Source organism: Populus alba, chromosome 1, assembly GCF_005239225.2.
Source record: "Populus alba chromosome 1, ASM523922v2, whole genome shotgun sequence".
In the NCBI taxonomy this organism is placed as follows: Eukaryota; Viridiplantae; Streptophyta; class Magnoliopsida; order Malpighiales; family Salicaceae; genus Populus; species Populus alba.
This window is the reverse complement of record NC_133284.1, coordinates 7,442,719-7,461,202: the sequence shown is the minus strand read 5'-3', so window position 1 is coordinate 7,461,202 and position 18,484 is coordinate 7,442,719. Positions and strand designations below refer to the sequence as shown.

The window sequence follows — 18,484 nt, the reverse complement described above, 5'->3', positions numbered from 1 at the left end:
ACAACAAAAGCAGGCATACAAATTAGTTTGGTTCTAAACACCAAACCAAAATGCCAACTTTAGTAGTTTAATACAAAGTTTCATATTTTAGTTTTTAAGACTTTTAATCTGATTTATTAAGCAAGTGTTTTTATATTTATATATAGAATTATACATGCACTCATTGTTGCTTAAGAAACTATAAATGGTTGCCTACAAGATACAGGGCGCCCCAACTCAAGATTCATTTGCAGAAACACGCATGGTGCAGTTAGAAGAAAAAAAAAAAGAAGCAACTCGATTCGAGCAAGTCAAGGTGGCGTATGATTAGGTTGCATGCGGCAAAGACACAAAACTGACCACTAATATTCGGCAACTTTTGGTCTTGTCACTCAACAAGAACCCACTGGCGATCACTTATGAGTTCCATTGATTCCTAAAACCCTGACACAACGAGTTTCAAATCGAAAATGTTTACATCTAGTTTTCGTCACATGATTTATGTAAAATCAGGCTCTACAAGGTCAAATAAAAAACTGCAATAAAGAATGTGTGCTCAACGCTTCCCCTGCATGCATGGTTGCTACCAACCAGTTATGTCAAAGCAAACGTGACCAAGTCATCCTTTGCTCCTGCATCCCCGGAAGCTTCCAAGAGCATCTCACATTCAACCAATGTGCTTTTGCATTGGCCATGCCACAACTCATGAGAATATATGGCTGCATTGGGAATTACCACCGTGATGCTTTGAGAAACATAAGCAGGAATTTGGAAGCTGATGGATTGAGTAGCGGAGATTCAGAAAGAAACCATTTCCGAGATCTAATTTAAAGCTTCCAAATGGTGGTGTTCAAGATTGCGAAGTATGATTTTTGCAAAAACTTTGGCTTCAATCGGGGCCGTAGTTGCTGCTGCAGCGGCACGTAAGACTCGTGATGCTCCTGCATTTTGCAACAGGCTTGTGTGATGCAATGTATGTCGTCCTCCTGGGATTGTAAACTGAAATGCAGAACAAAAGTGTTATTCGGATAGTGTCTGCCATTCTCGTATAATTGCAGAAACGTTTCAAATTTCAAATTCAACTTCCACATGCAGGCACAGTGGAGAGGAAAAGAGGTTCACCTGGAGAAGAGCAAAGGCAGAACAAGCCTTGAGTATAGAAGAAGGATTCCGCAACATAGCAACAAATCTTCCAATCTCAGCTGCACTGAAAAATAGAAAAACAGAATTCAGAACATGATCAGCAGTGAGGAGTCTAATTTATGTATATATTATAAACTTACTGGCATGCCTTATTATGCAATCTATTGATGATGCTCCAATGTTTTACCAAGATACCGCAATCAGAAAAAAATCACACTTTTCACCCAGGGCCAAACAACCTAAGCTCCTCAAAATAGTAACAAATACAGCCACAAAGGCGCGGCAATGTAACAAATGTATTTCACATAAAGTGTAAAATGTATTGGATTCAACTAAAGCATCCAAGAACAAGCACGAGGGAAAATTGGACTTCCGTACTCCCAATTCATAAGGTCGTTTGTAGATGATTATTACAATTACTATATCCTAGGTATACCAAGTCTTCATGAAGACATTTTTCACCTACAGACAATCAAAAGCAACAACAGAATTGTGCTTATTGTTTCTATTAAATTAATCTATTTTATATTAGTTGTTTAAATGTGAATCTTCCATATTGGTAGTGGAAAAGGGAAGAAAAAAGAAAAAACCTGCATCTCAGATGCCCTGCTTCTGGTATACGTACTGCTTCTGCTACTTGTCCAAGGGCTTTGGGGGCGGATGACACCATTGCAGCAGCAAAATTTTGTGGAACAGAGAAAGAAAGCACAAATGCTTCAATTTTCTTCAAGGCCACCCTTTTAATCTCGTCCAAGTTCATGGTCTTTGAGGTTCCCTCTGATGAAGGCCCCCCTGGTGCAAATTCTTCCGTTCTGTATGCAACACAGTAAACTCAAAAACTCTTGCAAATTGAGACCTGAAGCCACTGCAATCCTAGCCATGTTATAGGAATATCTAACATGCACATGCCACATGGAAGCCATCCCAGTATATCCATGATGTGTAAGGGTTAACTCACAAATAAATACATGTGTTCTGGTTAGTGTGTGGTCATGATAGATAAACAAGTATTTTGAATCTCTACCTCTGATCAAACACGTATGCCAGAGCCAAAGCAGCCATTAGACGTGCCATTTTTGATACCGATGAAGAACACAGATGAATGAGGGCTGGGACTCCTCCACCCTCTACTATGCGAAGAGCATTGGTGGGATAAAAAGCCAGATTCCAAAGAGCACCTGCAGCAGTCTCATGGACATCCTGAAAATCCAAAAAATATAGGTCATTCAAGCCATGTTCAAATTTTACCATGAAAGCTATACCAAACCATTTCAGTTAAAGAAAGATTGATTGGTCTTAGATGGATGGTGATGGTTTCAGTTCATCCGAGTTTGCCAAAGAGCAAAACTTACTGCAATATCTGAGCAAGCCAGTACAATTAGTGGAGCTACACCGCCTTCTTGCCCAATAGCAATACTGGATTAACAGAAAACCGAGGGAACACATCAGTAAAAGTAAAACAGATTGTAGAGATGTAATTTCACTTACCAAGTTCATTAGTAGAGAGTGAAACCGAGGCACCATCAACTGAATAATTTCATATCAAAGAGTAAAAAGACAGTCTTTTCATTAATGGAGTTTAATCATTTCTTTTTGATGTCTTGAAATCGCAACTTAAGAGGCAGAGTTATGATAGTTAACAGGACAGAGAAAATAACAGGGTCCGTGCATAGCAAACGTGAAGGCACTCACATCCATTGCAATAAAGGATCACAACGGAGGATCTCTATATGCCAAGCAACCAACGCAAGGCAGCAATTGTCTTAACAACTCTAATAATATCAATACATTAGGACGAATCCAGGGCAACATCGATTCAGACTTTCACTACCTGTTGGCTTCTGATACTGACAATCCCCAAAGAGCACCCGCAGCCCTTTCTTGAAGACTTTGGGAGGAATTTGAACATGATTGTGCAAGAGAAACCTAAAACACCATAATCAAGTCAACAATCAATTACTTGCAATTGCATGCAACAGCATTAATTCAAATAATAATCAAACTGGCATTTTTATATTTATTTCTTTACATGAAAGAAGCATACAATACCATTGGAATTTCATGATAACAAAATTCTACATCAAGGACATCTCAATATTAATGCTTAAGAGGTTTCAGTAGTTATTTATCTCTCTACCTACTTGCGTATTTTTTTAAATCCTATCCTATCCTGTCATTAACGTCTCAAACTACCTGGACAAATTAGAACATTTGAAGCTGATTACAAATAGATAACAATAATAATAATTGCGATGACGATGAAGATGATATATATAAAAAACAGCAAAATTTTTGGATATTTTTGCTTTTCATGCATCAGCTGGAATGCAAGAAGAAAACAATTCTTTTTAACAAAGGTTTGCTGTGCAATTGCAATGCCGTACCAGGGCTGTGATGCCACCAGCTGCCGCTATTGCTTCTCTATTTTTGTCATCAAATGATAAATTCCAAAGAGCACCAGCAGCTTCTTGCCTGTTTGTAAGCAAGAACATAAATTCCACATGGTATTTAAAAGAGTAGAAGCTTGTGAAGCTGAGTACATTAATATTACATTACAATTAAAATTACAAAAGAAACTAAAAAGCGTAGCGAAATTGCTGTACAAGACACATAAACACGGTGGATTACAATAATGAATCCCCAATTTTTTTCTTTTTTTTTAGGTTGCTCAGTTTTTTTTTTTCTTTTTAATTTTATCCTTTTTGTATTTGGTTCTTTTAGATTGAAACTTATGGTTTGCTTTGCTTCGGTTTGTATGGGATTCTCGCAATGTCAAGAACAAAAAAACATTCAATTAAAACAAGATCAATTTCAATGATTTTAAACATTTAAAATTTAAAGGATGAATTTGAAAATTGACAATTCAGGGACCAATTTGAACCAAAAAAACAAAAGAATTGGTGAGAATGACCAATTTGAACAAAAAACAAAAAAGAATTGGCGAGAAATGTAGGCAATGGAAGAGGCCACCGAACTTGGATGGCGCGTGCAACAGTCTCCAAATACTTACGCCTTTCTTTGGTGTTATCCAAAAAGACTTGTCGTGGTCTACTGCCACATGCAGTGCGTGTCAACAACGGATGTCTAGTTTGACTCCGGCAAACCATTTTTCTTCTTCATTTCCCTCTCCGTTTTCTCTCCTCACCTTGATTTCCAAACCTAGCACTCTCAAAAGACCAAAGTGGGTTGTCAAACTTTATATGGTATCAAATTTGATCCTTATTCTTTTAATTGTTATTTTTACCATTTTTTTTTTCTTTTCAATTTCATTCTTTAATATTTGATTTGTTGGAAATTAAGCTTTTTTATTTTTTTTATTTGCCTTTTATGGAGTAATCTTGGTCTCATAAAACAGATCACAGGGTGACCTTTTTACTCGGGTCTTTTTTGTTTTTTTTAATAAAGTTTTTTTTTTTATTTCATCCTCCAACATTTAATTGGTTGAGGATTGAGTTTTGTATTTTTTTTTTCTCCTATGAGATAATCCTAATCTTATGACCTAAATGATGGGTTTGGAAAACTCGCCCTAGTTGACTTGGAATATTTTTGGGCCCTTTATAAAAATTGGATTATTTTTTATATATAATTTTATTCTTCAACATTAAATTAATTTCAGGTTACAGTTCATTATTTTTTTCAATTCCTTTTCTATAGAGTTATCACAAACTCATATCGCAGGTTATCTCAGCTTTTTTTTAAATAGATTTTTTTTTGCAGTTTAGTCCTCAAATATTGGATTGATTAGTAATTGAGCTTTATAATTTATTTCAATATACTTTTTATAGGGTTACCCGGTTCTGATGATCCATGTCAAGGATTTAGAAGGTTTGTCAGGGCTGACTCGAGCTGTTTTTTATTTTTATTTTTATTTCAATATACTTTTTTTTGTTTTTTAGAAGGTTTAGTTATTTAAGAATTGGGCTTTGTATTTTTTTTATTTGCTCTTTATAAAGTTATCAAAATCTAATGATCCGGGTCATGGATTTTACATGCTAACTAGAGTTAACCCAAGTAAAATTGATTTGTCGTCATTTCAATATTTAAAATGAAAGGATGTCGTTCAACATGTTATTATCTCAATATTTTAAAAAGATGTTGTCCAACATGCATTATATTTTGAATTCATAATTGATTTGTTTAGCAACACATTGATTTTTATTTTTTAATTTTTTTTTAGAAAAAAATTGATTCAACCCCCCACATAGCGCGAGTTACGGATCTAGTTCTATGCTATTTAGTGTATATTTGGTATTATGGTAGCTTTTTATTGCAATTGAAAACACTGCTTGTTTTTTCATTTCAAGCTACAATTGAGCGTGTTTTAAAAAAGTGTTTAGCTTGAAAAAGCATTAAATTGATTTTTTTTTAGTGTTTTCAGATAATTTTGATGTGTTGTTGTCAAAAATTAAAAAACAAATCTAAAAAAATCATTATAAAGCATTTTCAAGCGAAAAACACTTTTGAAAAGCATTTTGTACCACAATATCAAACATGCTTTAAAAAAATAAGTTGAAGAAAAACACTTTTAGTTACAATTTTGTTAAAAAAAATAGATTTAAAAAAAATAATTTGATTAAAACTACTTTGAGATGAATTTTTGCACGCAAAATAAATGAAAAACAAGTCTTCATGAATGAAAAGCATTTTACCTTCTTCAAAATTAAGGTTTGTAACGCAATTATATGTATGTCATAGTGCAAAAGGCAAAAATTATTTGACTCACCAAATGATATTTTCCATGTAGTTGAGCAAAAAACAAAAGTTACCAGTAGTATGAAACTAGCATGGTTGCCTGCATGCTACCATAAGAAACTTTTGGAATGTATTTTTTATTTAATTATGGGATAATAAAAATAGACATTAAAAGGAAAAATTACAGATAAAATTATAGAGAAAAAATGTTTTTGTCAAAATTGTCTTTCTCGATCCATGTATTTTTTATTTATTTTGACAACAAAACTTTATCATTAACAACATAGTTCATTGAATAAAATATAACGAAAAAATAGTTGCGAGAACCATAATAATTTGAACTACAAAAAAACATATATTTTTAATTAAAAACCTAATTTCATTATTCATGCATTTCATTTTTATTTTGACTAAAAACATGCTATTTTTATGAGAATCATTGTTTTTTAAGCAAAAAATTATTTTGATAGTGAAAACAAGTTTAAATTAAAAATAATCATGAATTGATTATTTTTACTCACCGACTAGACTAGTCCATTAGCGGTGGGTAATATCAAAAAACAATTTAAAAGTAAAAAAAAAAAAAGTATAGCTATTGTCAATGTGTTTTGTAGTAGCAAAAAAGGTTTTTATTGCGAGTTAAAATTTTCATGGGTCTGTTTAATAAAACAAATGGAGGATTAAAGGCACCAATAAACATTAAAAAAAAAATGCTAACAATAACTGAAGACCAAATTAAGTAGCTAAGAGAAGATATAATTGATTTCATGTTGCAGGAAACCTTTTTCATTTTTTTTTATTTAATTATATGGAAAATATTGTTTTTAAGAGCAATAATTAAAATTCCATTGAAATGATTTTATAATATAATTCCTTCTTTTTTTATTTTTTTCTTCGAAGTAACATGACTATTTTTTCTACGTCCTTCATTTAATAAAAATCAAAAAGCCATGAGAAAAAAAAATTGGATGGTTTGAAATAAGGGTAAGAAAGTCATCTCTCAACTCTTTTATCTCATCAACGTGCTCCATTTTTCACCTTTTTCTTTTCTTTTTTTTGCAAGAAATTTTGTTTCTTATAGAAAATCTGTTAATTTTGATGTAGAAGCGTTAAGAAATAAAAGGGCAGTACATTTACTGCACATTGCTGTGGAATACTTTTTGGCAATGTCAATAAACCTATCCTATGCTGACCTAGAGACCCTTCCACTCGAGCTAAAAATTAAATTAGGTAAAAATTAATTTAATATAACTCGATTAAAATCTAATTTAATTATAAAAAAATAAAATAATATTTATATATATATATATATATATATTAAAATAATAATGTTTTGGATCGATTCAAGTTAATCTATCAAACTCTTAACCCAAAATTATAATAATTTTAATAACTTATTCTTTTGGAATTTAACTATATAACAATAAAAAAAATTAGTATACACTAGAAAACCACCTAATAAAATTTATGAAAAGAAAAACCATCTTGAAGAGTTTCAAAACAAATATAAGCTAATGTTATAAAAAAGAGTGCTATAACGTTTTTTTGAAAATAAACAAAAAATCAAACAGTATTTAAACAAATAATACCAATAAAAATTTGTGATCATATAAATTTAAAAAAAAATCTTGAAGGGTTGTAAAAAAAAAAAGCTCTTGCCACGTAATAAAAAGCCTCTAATCTTATTTAAAAAATTAAAAAATTCAATGCTATTAATAAAAAAAATCTCAAAATAATTTTTAACTATTCTAATTAAATGGATTAAAATTTAAAATCTAGGATAAAAATATTTAAAAAATAAATAAATAAAACAAGCCGAGCGCATGGGCTTGTATGCCTTGCCTTTTTTAATGTTACAGGATGGATGATGCATCATCCACTTATTAATTTTATTTTAAAATTAACAGTGTCATTTAGTGGCCTAAAATCCAATGATTAGAGAGTCACTAGAAAGTCATGGCAAGGGTATTTTATACACTTATTAATTTTATTTTAAAATTAATAAAATAAAATCCACTTATTAATTTTATTTTAAAATTAACAGTGTCATTTATTGGCCTAAAATCCAATGATTAGAGAGTCACTAGAAAGTCATGGCAAGGGTATTTTATACACAAATTTATTTTTTAAGTTTTTTTCCTTCTAAAAACACCATTAGAACCTTAATAAACCAATCTCTTGACCCAAAACGCTTCTAAATTGGTCATAAAACAAAAAATCAAGCCAAAAACTTTTTTTTTTTGTCAACTGTGATCTACTTTATCTGGCAAGACAAAGGTAAAAATAACCTAAATGGAACTCCTGTCATTGAATTGAACTCATTAACACGTGTTTTTGTCGCTAAAATATGGACAACCAACAACTTTCTCTAATCTCTACCATTTCCCGCCGAAATATGAACAACCAACAACTTTCTATGTTTTCTACCATTTTCTAATAACTCTCTCTCCTCCCTTTAACCCAAGGACCTAAAAGTGAATAAAATAGACTTTTGGACTAAAACATATAATTGAAAAACCAAGGGGACCAAAATAGAAATTAAGAAAACTCCAAAGGCTTTTTTTTTCAAAAATCATTGATTGAACAATGCTAGGAGAAAAAAACCTTCATTTTTCATTTGCTTTCAATTTTGGTCCCTTTATTTTCAATTTTTTGCAAACAATAAAACCAAGTTTTTTCCTGCAAAATCGAGCATCTAACTAATGGCAGGATGTACAACTTTCTCTCTCATTTCTCATTTTTTGATGATGCTCTCTCTCCTCTCAAATTCCGAGGACTGAGACATAAAATAAATGAGTTTAGGACTGAAATGTAAAACCCTAAGAAAAACGGATACGATAAATGAAAAGGCAAAAACTTCAGGGATCAAAATCTAGTTTTCTGCAACCATGAACAGTAAAAAAAAAGTTCATTTGTGTTTATGTTTAAAATTAATAAAATTAAATCCTATTTTGCAAAAGCGACTATCAATTTAATGCCCGGACATTTTTTGACATCACGAATGCAATATAGCAAGCAAATCAAAACAAATTTTTAGATTTAAAATCGTGTGAACATGACATGGAAGTATGGAAATAAAAAAAAAATCAGGGACGAAACTAAGTAATTGTTCAAGGACAAAAAGAGGGTCAAACTCAACCGTACTATAACAGTCCACAATGCGCCCATGTCTAGCACTGAAGTGAAAGAAACAATGTTTTTTCTTTCTCATTTAGTTTATTTTGTAATTGTAAATTCAAGCCAAACAAAATAGTTAAAACTTTAGAATGATAGTGCTATTCAAATAACATCAATGAAAATGAATGGCAAGTTCTTCAAAAGGAGAGTGTGAAATTACTTTTTTAATAGAATTATCCAAAATAAATAAGATTATCTTGTTATTTGCTTGAGTAAGATCGTTATTAACTATTATATTAATACCATAGGTAGCTGAAAGAAAAATAGATTACCTTACACCTTCATGCTGGGAAGAAGTGAGTTGGACCAATGCTTCCAGTGCTCCTGCCTCTCGCCTAACAGCAGCATTGTCATTATTGTTATCTCCATGAGCAGCTAGATTGGCCAATGCACGAGCAGCCTGGTCAAGAAGGGAAGCAACAGAGAATGCAGCAGTTTAGAACCCACTTTTAATCTAGTAAATGAATCACATGCCATAAACATGATGCTCGCATATCATATTCAGGAAATGACCATTTACTTGTGAGCATATGCACAGATTAAAAGCTATAACCAGGATCACCTGCTCTTGCACTCCTTCAAACTTGCAGGATCTAGCAAGCATTACAAGAGCATGGACACCGCCTGCCACTGCCACTTCCATGCTACAGCTGTCATCAGCTGCCAAATTTGCCAGTGCTCCAGCTGCTCGTTCCTGAAAAACAAGGGTGGAAACACCAGCCCATAATTCTTAATTGAAATGCTACACAAGTTGCAGAATCATGTAGCAAGTGATGCTTCTATTATATGTATGCAGGATACATACAAGTACCCCATCATTGCCAGCGTGCCATTTATAAATAAGGTCAATCAAAACTTTTATACCGCCAGCCTCAGCAATGGCACCCTGTAAACAGCACTGATGAGAGTAAGTCACATAATATTTAGGTTATGGTATTATAAACTTGCTTCAATTTCCAAACAGCATTGATTAGAGTAAGTCGCATAATTTTTGGGTTGTGGCATCATAAACTTGCTTCAATTTCCACAACCTTATGCTCTTCTCCAACAGAAAGATTCCATAGGCCTCCAGCAGCCTCTTCAGCAACCAATCTGTTTACTGACCTAGCCAAACCGACAAGGATATTAATTCCTCCAATGTCAGCAACAGCTTTTGCAACTTTTGAATCTACAGACAAATTTGCTATAGCCTGCACAGGTCAACAGCGTTACAGGATTATGCCAAATAACTAACTTCTCAGGAAATCAAATTCTTTGAACAAGATGTGAGAAGAAAGAATTCAAGGAGTAAGAAAATTTAGTAGCTTAAGCATCTAACTATTGTTTCGAGTCATATCTAAACCTAGCCTTTTCCAACTCTTATTCAATAATTTTCAATGACTGTCCAAATGTCTTTCAGAATGCAAGAAGGATGAGGAATGGCACCTAAAAGAAATCACAGTTACCTTTGCTGCTTCAGACTGAAGTCCTTCTCGGCAAGATCTAGCAAGGTCCAAAAGCAGCTGTATTCCACCATTCTGCATAACTACCTCAGCTCTTTGAGAATCAACAGTGGCATTTTCATCGTCAATCACAACAAAAGTAGCAATTGAATTGGCTGCTCTTTCTTGAACATCTTCTTGTGAGCTCTGCAATAAATCAAGCAACAGTGCTGCTCCTTGCTTGATCCAGAAAGCATCAAGCTCCTTGGGGTTGTTCTCCGCAATACGTAAAAGAAAATGTGAGAAAATCCATTCAATCCAAGTAGCAATGACATCCATGCTTCTGTCGATGCTCTTTACTTTCCTCCAATAAGATAAGTTGTTGCTCTCATTTTCAGTAATATCGACAAATAATGAGCCTACAGCCTTGAAAATGTCATTGAAAACTGTGAGTAATATTTTTCCCTTATGATTATATGTCATGTGATTATCAACTTCAGCTTCAAAAACTGGACAGTGCAAGGCAACCAACACTTTCAAGTATTGGGATGACAAAAACAATCTCATGACAGAGCTGAAAGTTATATCTGTCCTTGACACATCTAACCCCACCAACTTGGGCAATTTACTCCAAACACATGAAGCTGAATTCCATTTCAGGTTTTTTGTTCCAGCCAGTGACAAAAATTGGACAGAAGTCAGGTTTCCTAATGCAAGTTCATCAACAGAATTGGATTCCATGAATGCAACCTCCACCAATTGCCTACAATGCTTAGCTAAAGCATTTATGGCTTCCCCAGTAACTTCCTTCACACCTGAAATCTGAAGTCTCGTTAACTTGGGGCAGCAAAGTGCTATTACTCTGATTGCAAAGCTGGTGATTCTTTCACACACATCTGGCCCAAGTTGGAGACACTCAAGCATCTCATGTCGAGCTGCTATCATTGAAAGTGTAGCATCTGTGATATCCCGACAGAAATCACCACTAATTTCACGAAGGTCCCTCGCTTCAAGACTAATAATAGCATCTGCTGACTCTGCCCCTAGAAACCGAAGCTTCCGAAGATTTTTGGATCGAGAAGACAGTGACTGTGCTGCTGCAATATCAAACTTGTGGTACCGAAGGTCTAGAGAATCCCATAAACAAGGAGAGGAACCTAACAGTCTAAATGTTCGACATGTTGCCGACAAACTGGCCCGGTCTCGATAATTTAAATAAGAAAATAGCTGAATAGCTGTGTCATCAGGCAATGCCATCCAATCAAGGTCACAAATGGTGCTGGAGCGCAAACATCCATCATCTGGATTCTCTGAATTACTGCCTACAATCTCCTTATTTTTTTCCTTGGAGTGTGCCAACTTTCTCCTCACCCTTCGAGTCATATCTCAATCAAAAAGCTCCAATATCGTGCACACTAGGAACCCTTCTGTCAACAATCCTTCAATTGAAACAAAATAAGTAACTCATTAATCAAACAAGCTACAATTCTATTATACACATACACCAATGCCAAACAACCTCCAAATTCATTAAGAAAACAAGCAACAAACAGAATACACCATTCTTTGGGACCGCATAACAAACAATCTTTAAATTCATAAAAGAACCTTCTAACATTCAATAAAAAAAGCTCCAATGTTTCACATGCTAAAGACCTAACATTAACCGATTCTACTATCATAGAAAAACAAGCATCCAATGAAACAAGCTCTAATTCGATAATCGCAACCCCAGATATAAGAAATCCATTTTTGCAATCAAGAACCAATACTTAATCACAAAAACATGAAAAAACAGCTACTGAACAAAGCCAAACATCACAAGACAGGCGAGGAATTCAACCAAGAGCAAGTAATGGGCATACCTAAATAGCGTCAAACAAGTTAAAACTCAATTGGGCTGTCGTTAAAGAGCCTGAAAAAGGAACCTTTCAAACTGTGAACGTGAATAGGAAACTGAGAAAAAAAAAAGCGTTTTAGAAGGTAATGGCGGTTAAAGTGTAAAAAACAAAAACAAAGGAAAAGGAAAGAAAGGAAATTGTGAAGTTGAAGCCAGTTTTTTTAGCTTCGAATTAAAAGATACCTCCCTTTCTCTTTGTGGGTGCAAAGCAATGGTGTTTGATGCGAGAAAGAGAGGGGAGAAAAAAGAAAGGTTTTGTTGAGTGGAGGACGGTGTTGGTGGGCTTTCTTGCTTCTTGTTGCCATATAAATACCTCTCTGTCATTCACCGCCTGTCTTAAGAGTACCAAGTTTTATTTACCATGTGATTACTGATTTTTTCCTTGAGGTCAATGGTTTTTTTTCCTTTTTTTTTTTTTATCATCTTCAAGAACACATAAATTCATTTTAAAGTTATTCTAAAAATCAAATTATTTTAATTCTTTGTTTTTATTTCTCGAACCAAAAGCATTTTTATCCTTTTATATTTATTTTTTAATCCAAAAACACAAACAAAACACGATAGAATTTATGCATTCAGTGGACAAAAAGGAAAGATAAGGTGAATCACTGCTGGTGCATTGGACAGGTGTTTCTAAGTGGTTATTCCAATTATTTAGTTGCGATAGCGGCAATGGAGTATTCTTGAAAACGAGGAGCATTGATGCATGCGGCCAGTGGATTCTTTTAATTTCTATTACTGATAAAAACACTTCAGGCAAGAAGCCGAAAGCATCTGTTCAGTAGCAGATTACTTTTGTCACATGCAGTTAAGTATCGTCTAAGATATGGCTAAACTCTTTGCATCCTGCATTTACAATTCGTAAGCCAGCTTGCCGTTCGCAGACAGGGCATTTACGAGAGAAACCATTTCTTGACGTCTCTCATTGAACTTGAAACGAAGATGGTGACACAGAGAGCCAAAAAAAAAAAACCACTGGGAAGTTTTAGTCAACTTGTAATGTTTGGTGGTATCAAAACTTGACGAGAACTTTCTGCATATACGCAAAACCAATTCGTTATAAACAAGAAGGGAAGCGACCATAACATAGATTGTTTCCATGCAACTAGACAATGTTAATTATTACAGTTTTGACTTTTGATCCTTGATTTGTCCTGTACAAGGTTAGCCGAGACTTAATGACATGGCATGGAAGTCATTAAACTAGTGTTTGAAATGTTACCTAATTTCAAAGCTGTGAGACATCTTAAAGAATGCCGTGTATGGCAGGGTTTATTGCATGCAGTCCTGTTCACAAAATACAAACATTTGACAGAGTTCAAAGAAAGAAGCAGAATTAGGAAACATAGTACTATCACACGAAAAAAGCATACTTACGGTATATGCTTGCTTTGTTTCTACCACAGTTTACTTGCAGCTTCGCCAGGGGACAGCTGATTCCATGAAACTCAACAAATGTTAGTATATATTTGAGTTCCGTTATTGATTTGTCTTGACACGGGATAAATGTCGTTTGCCATAGTTTCATTCGTTTTGCCATTGTCTTGACACACACACACCCCGAGACTGGCCAAACCTGTGTCACGAGTATCCTCTTATGGAAATCGAGTTATGGTTCTTCAAGTTTTTCACTTCTGACGAATTAAAAACTTTCCTTCTTTAACAAAACCGCTCATTTCCAACTAAAAACTTGTCATCTAATTACTCAACTACAACTGGGAACCCTACAAACATAACTTGTTACAGAGATAAGGAGAATCGGAATATTTGGTTAAACACTGATGCCCTGTTTTTGTAGTATACTTTTTTTGTTAAGTTTGCAAGCCAACCTGGATTAAAAAATGGAGACATGCCTCAGTCATCTGAACTATATTCACTAGATTCTGGAAATAAGGGCACAGACGCACAGCAGAACGACTCCTTGTCTTTGAGGAGGAGGCAACTTCCATCTGAATTCCATTTCAAATCAGTTATGTTAAACTGTGGTAGAGGATTACTCACGCAGTAAGCACCTGATGGGGTCCACATATACAAGTGAGAGCTGCCAGTACAGAGAACAAGACGTGTGCATGTTGGGTCCCATGCTGCTGCTCGTATGGGATCCTTCTGCACCAAGATGGCAGCAAGCTCTAGATGGCGTATATCCCATATCCACAGAGCAGTTGGCATGCTATCATTACGTGTATAAATATATCGGCTGTCTTTACTCCATGACATAAGACCTGAAATTAAGGTCATGCATTTTTAGTGCATTTTGGTTTGATACTAACAAAGAGGAAAACAAACATCAATGCACTGCAAGGAACTCTTAAAACATGTATTGTTAATTGCATCAATATGCTATACGAGAAAGATGAGATTTACCAATGCCTTGTTTAGGATTCGGTTTGTCTGCAGGAGGCTTCTGGAAAGGCAAGCTGATAGGTACTTCAGTAACATCGTACATGACTCTGAAGTGTCCTTCTGATACATCTTTTAGGAAAGGAAAAACTATTAATTCGACTAGAAAAGTAATTCAAAAGAAGTGATATAGTTGCATGAAGACAGTTTCAAATTCATTTTATAGATCAAACGTTCTGTGTCAAACAATATCCATGTCACTGTATGATACTCCATACTTATGCAGTCATGCTTTACCAGAATTTCCTTGAAGAAACTCATCACTCAAGCATAACTCAGACATATTGAGGTGCAATGGCTCGTCTACCTCCTGCAAAATTAAGAAAAGACTTGAAAGTAGTAACCACTTAAATCATCAGTGCACCCAATGATATTAAAAAAAAAAAAACAAAGAAATCCAGTCACCTTGAAAACAGCAGCACAACAAGGACCACGGACAGTGGATAGGTGCATGAATTCAGCAAATGTTTTCCAAGTTAAGTGGTTCAAAACTCGCAACATCTGATCATAACTACCCACAGCTAGATATTGGCCACAAGGCGACCACGAAACGCTTTTTACACCCAGTCCACTTTCATATGCTTGATACTTGGACAGGCATCTCCCATCTGGGGAGTAAATTAGAACCTGTATCGAATTGCAACAACCATAAGCTCTCAGTCTTATAGACAGGGATACAAAGATAGAAACCATCTAAAGTTAACATGCAATCTTGGGCATTGATAAACCATGAGATATAATACAAAGTGGAGCTCCTATGAAATGTCACATATGCATAATGCACAAGACATAAAATTGATAGCAACGGACATTTTCAATGCTTGCCAATGTACTGTCATAAAATGCTAATCGTCACCAAGAAATTAGAAGGGTACAATATAAGCATTAACTTCTACCCCAGATTTGCTTCTCCTCATGCTTATAAAGTCAAGTGCTCTTGATAAATGGTAAATGCAACAAAAAACAAACTCCATTACCTTGAATTCAAGTGGTGCATCCCATATTACTATAGCACTATCATCCGGCGACCACTCCATATCAGCTAAGTCCAATGTATCAACAGCAAATGCACCCATTATTTCCCATGTATGACATGACAGTAGATTTACATAATCTTTGCAATCACGCCTCGTACAAATCGCAGCATATTTCCCATCTTTAGTGAAAGAAACCCCTTTAGAGCAATGCTTTGGCCCCTGGACATGAACACATGCTGTGTTCAAAAGCGACCAAACTGTTAACCTCAACTGAAAATCTGAAGTGGTAAGTATATGCCGGCTGTCAGGACTCCATCTAGAATATGCAATACCAGCAGGACCTTCATCTATTTTGCATGTCCACTCAGGTTGAGTCAATGACCATGCTTGTATCATTGGTCTTTTATTCAGACCGCAAAGGATGTACTCAGAATCATTTGCCCATTCTATATAGCCTATCTTATCCAAGCATGAAAACAACTGCACAACCTGCAAATCATAAAACACAATGCAAGATCTCACAAAAGAATCCCATATTTAATAGCCTCAATTAATAAAATTCAGTGGTTAATACTTGAGCAGACAAAGGAATTTTTTCCCCATAAAATGTTCTCAGTAACCAAACAATACATAAGCATAATTTAATCAAAACCTCGCATTGTACCATCAAATATCCTCCTGCCCTTTTACTTAACCAGTCCAGTTCAATTTTCACAAATGACACTAACAAGAAAACAGAAAAGGATCAAAGCTTTTACACTTTCCATGCATTTCCCAAGGATCCAAATACAAGCATTACACAAAGTTCACGAGAAACTAAGAAACAAACTTCCACTTTCTCAGTAACCAGACAAAGAAATATCAGGCAGCCAAGACTTCACGTAATACCAAATCAGATCCCCGTTCTAGCTCAACCACACGCCACTGACACTAACAAGAAAAGAAAAAAGATCGAACAAAACTTTCTATTCTTCGCATTTTTTCAAATTTTCTCGGCATCCAAACAGAAAATTCACCACGAATTTCTAGAACACAAAAAGAAAAACCGAAAGGGTAGCTCAATACACACCACTGAAATTAGGAAGAAAAGAAAAGGATCAAACAAGACCTTGCATTCTTCCAATTTTCTCAGCATCCAAACATGGCTCGTTACAGAAAATTCACCACGAATTTCTTAAAAACAAACAGAACAATGAAAAGGGTAGTGAAAATACCTTAAAAGAGAGCGTATCACGAATCACGAGACGGTAATCGACAGCAACAGCGATGTAACGGGAGTTTGGAGAGAAACAACAAGGACCCGTCTGCTTATAAGCTTCAGTAAACTCCATTTTTACCTTTTGGTATGTTTAACCTATCTAACTATCTATCAATCTAAGCTCTGAAATCTGTCAACTTTTTAGCATTTTTTTTTTGTTAGCGATCGAGCAACGCTATGCAACTACAGTATCTGTGTGGATCTTTGGAGTTTAAAATTAAAGGTCATTTTGGTTTTGAAGACCCGCACAGATTTTGCAGTGAAGTAAAGTGTCTTTTTCTTTTTTTCTTTTTATTTCCCCACTGTCAAATGGTTCTGGGCTTTTATGCCAAAATTTATATAGGTCCGCCAAAATTATTTTACGGCCCATGCAATAATTTAATGCAATTTACAATATGAGAAGTTTTAATATATTTATGAATTATAAAAATTATGCTGTTTAATAATAAGTTACTAGTTTAGATTAAATAATAGATAATATCTACATTAAAATACTGTAGAGATTACTAGCTTACTTCATGTGCTATATTGCAAGTTAGACTAAAAAAAATTAAATTGCGAAGAGTTTTTTAATATTATTATTAAACTTTATAAGTCAAACTTGAAAACTTTAGATTTTAGTTCTTTTCAAGTTTGGGTTTTCAGTTAAATTATTTGAGAGTTGATTTAATATATCTTAGCCAACTTGACATGTTCAAGTATAAAAAACAAAGGACATGCATGAGTTTAAAATCAATATGGATAATTGTTAAAAAATGATTTGAATTTAAATAAAATAAAGCTAGCATCTTTTTTTTAATATTGAGATAATGACATATTATATTGATTTTGATCAACTTGAATTAACTCGTCAAAAAATAAATTGCGGAGAGTTTTTTTATATTGTTATTAAACTTAATATAGCAAGTCAAACTTTAAAACTCTAGATTTTAGTCCTTTTCAAGTCCGGGTTTCCAGTTAAATTATTTGAGAGTTGACTTAATGTATCTCGATCAACTTGGCATATCCAAATATGTATAAAAAAAAATGATATAAAAAACAAAAGTAAGGTGCAAGTTTAAAAGCAATCTAGATGACTGTTAAAAAATGATTTGACTTTAAATATATAAAAAAGCTAGCATCTTATTTTTTATTTTTTTTTTAACATTGAGATAATGATATATTGCATTGATTCTGGTCAACATGGGTTAACTCGTCAAATTTGTAACTTAAGTTGTGGATTTCAATGAATTCAATAATATTTTAATTATATGATAAAAAAAAATTAAAACCAATTCAAAATCAACCCAATATTAAATGATGGAATTGGAGGGGAAAACATCATTAAAAACCATATGTTGAAGGTTTTTTTTTTTTTTAAATAAGGTCGAGTCGAAACGTCATCTAAGTGGCCTAACATATCAGGGCCTTAAGAAAAACCCAAGCACGCTAGCTTGGGTCAAGCAATTTAAACTAGCAATAAAAAGTGGTTTCACTTTTTAAAAACACTCAGATGATAACATATTGGATTGATTCTGGTCAACTCGAATTAACTTGT

General features: G+C 34.1%; 2 protein-coding genes across 4 annotated transcripts; both read right to left on the bottom strand.

The window, feature by feature from the left end:
* Window positions 1-280: 280 nt before the first annotated feature.
* Window positions 281-13,764, bottom strand: LOC118036755 (protein ARABIDILLO 1). 2 transcript variants are annotated; one of them, XM_035042548.2, is made up of 14 exons: window positions 13,690-13,764; window positions 13,535-13,599; window positions 10,437-11,851; window positions 10,023-10,181; window positions 9,797-9,877; window positions 9,554-9,685; window positions 9,264-9,391; window positions 3,507-3,594; window positions 2,954-3,048; window positions 2,475-2,538; window positions 2,147-2,322; window positions 1,713-1,934; window positions 1,102-1,186; window positions 281-978 (listed from the first exon to the last, which is right to left on the bottom strand). In XM_035042548.2, exons 3-14 carry the CDS (start codon window positions 11,793-11,795, stop codon window positions 802-804), a joined length of 2,766 nt encoding a protein of 921 aa, XP_034898439.1. In that variant the 5' UTR covers window positions 11,796-11,851; window positions 13,535-13,599; window positions 13,690-13,764; the 3' UTR covers window positions 281-801. The 2 variants fall into 2 exon arrangements, with proteins under 2 accessions (XP_034898439.1, XP_034898438.1); XM_035042547.2 differs by lacking the exons at window positions 13,535-13,599; window positions 13,690-13,764 and adding exons at window positions 12,278-12,368; window positions 12,496-12,889.
* LOC118036756 (uncharacterized) lies at window positions 13,020-17,222 on the bottom strand. 2 transcript variants are annotated; one of them, XM_073409456.1, is made up of 8 exons: window positions 16,904-17,222; window positions 15,690-16,178; window positions 15,118-15,339; window positions 14,950-15,022; window positions 14,677-14,784; window positions 13,690-14,534; window positions 13,535-13,599; window positions 13,020-13,345 (listed from the first exon to the last, which is right to left on the bottom strand). In XM_073409456.1, the coding sequence occupies exons 1-6, from the start codon at window positions 17,018-17,020 to the stop codon at window positions 14,167-14,169; spliced, it is 1,377 nt and encodes a 458-aa protein (XP_073265557.1). In that variant the 5' UTR covers window positions 17,021-17,222; the 3' UTR covers window positions 13,020-13,345; window positions 13,535-13,599; window positions 13,690-14,166. The 2 variants fall into 2 exon arrangements, with proteins under 2 accessions (XP_073265557.1, XP_034898441.1); XM_035042550.2 differs by lacking the exon at window positions 13,020-13,345 and having other exon boundaries at window positions 13,353-13,599.
* Window positions 17,223-18,484: the final 1,262 nt, after the last annotated feature.

Bases quoted from the DNA above. Each gene is read 5' to 3' on its own strand.
- LOC118036755 (XM_035042548.2), bottom strand. From the start codon at position 11,795: ATGACTCGAAGGGTGAGGAGAAAGTTGGCACACTCCAAGGAAAAAAAT. The intron at 9,686-9,796 runs GTATGTATCCTG...CTTGTTTTTCAG, and splicing joins CTGGCAATGATGGGGTACTT to GAACGAGCAGCTGGAGCACT. The intron at 1,935-2,146 runs GTAGAGATTCAA...TGTTGCATACAG, and splicing joins GCATACGTGTTTGATCAGAG to AACGGAAGAATTTGCACCAG.
- LOC118036756 (XM_073409456.1), bottom strand. From the start codon at position 17,020: ATGGAGTTTACTGAAGCTTATAAGCAGACGGGTCCTTGTTGTTTCTCT. The intron at 15,340-15,689 runs GTAATGGAGTTT...AATTCGATACAG, and splicing joins ATGCACCACTTGAATTCAAG to GTTCTAATTTACTCCCCAGA. The intron at 14,785-14,949 runs GTAAAGCATGAC...CTTTCCTAAAAG, and splicing joins GTTTCTTCAAGGAAATTCTG to ATGTATCAGAAGGACACTTC.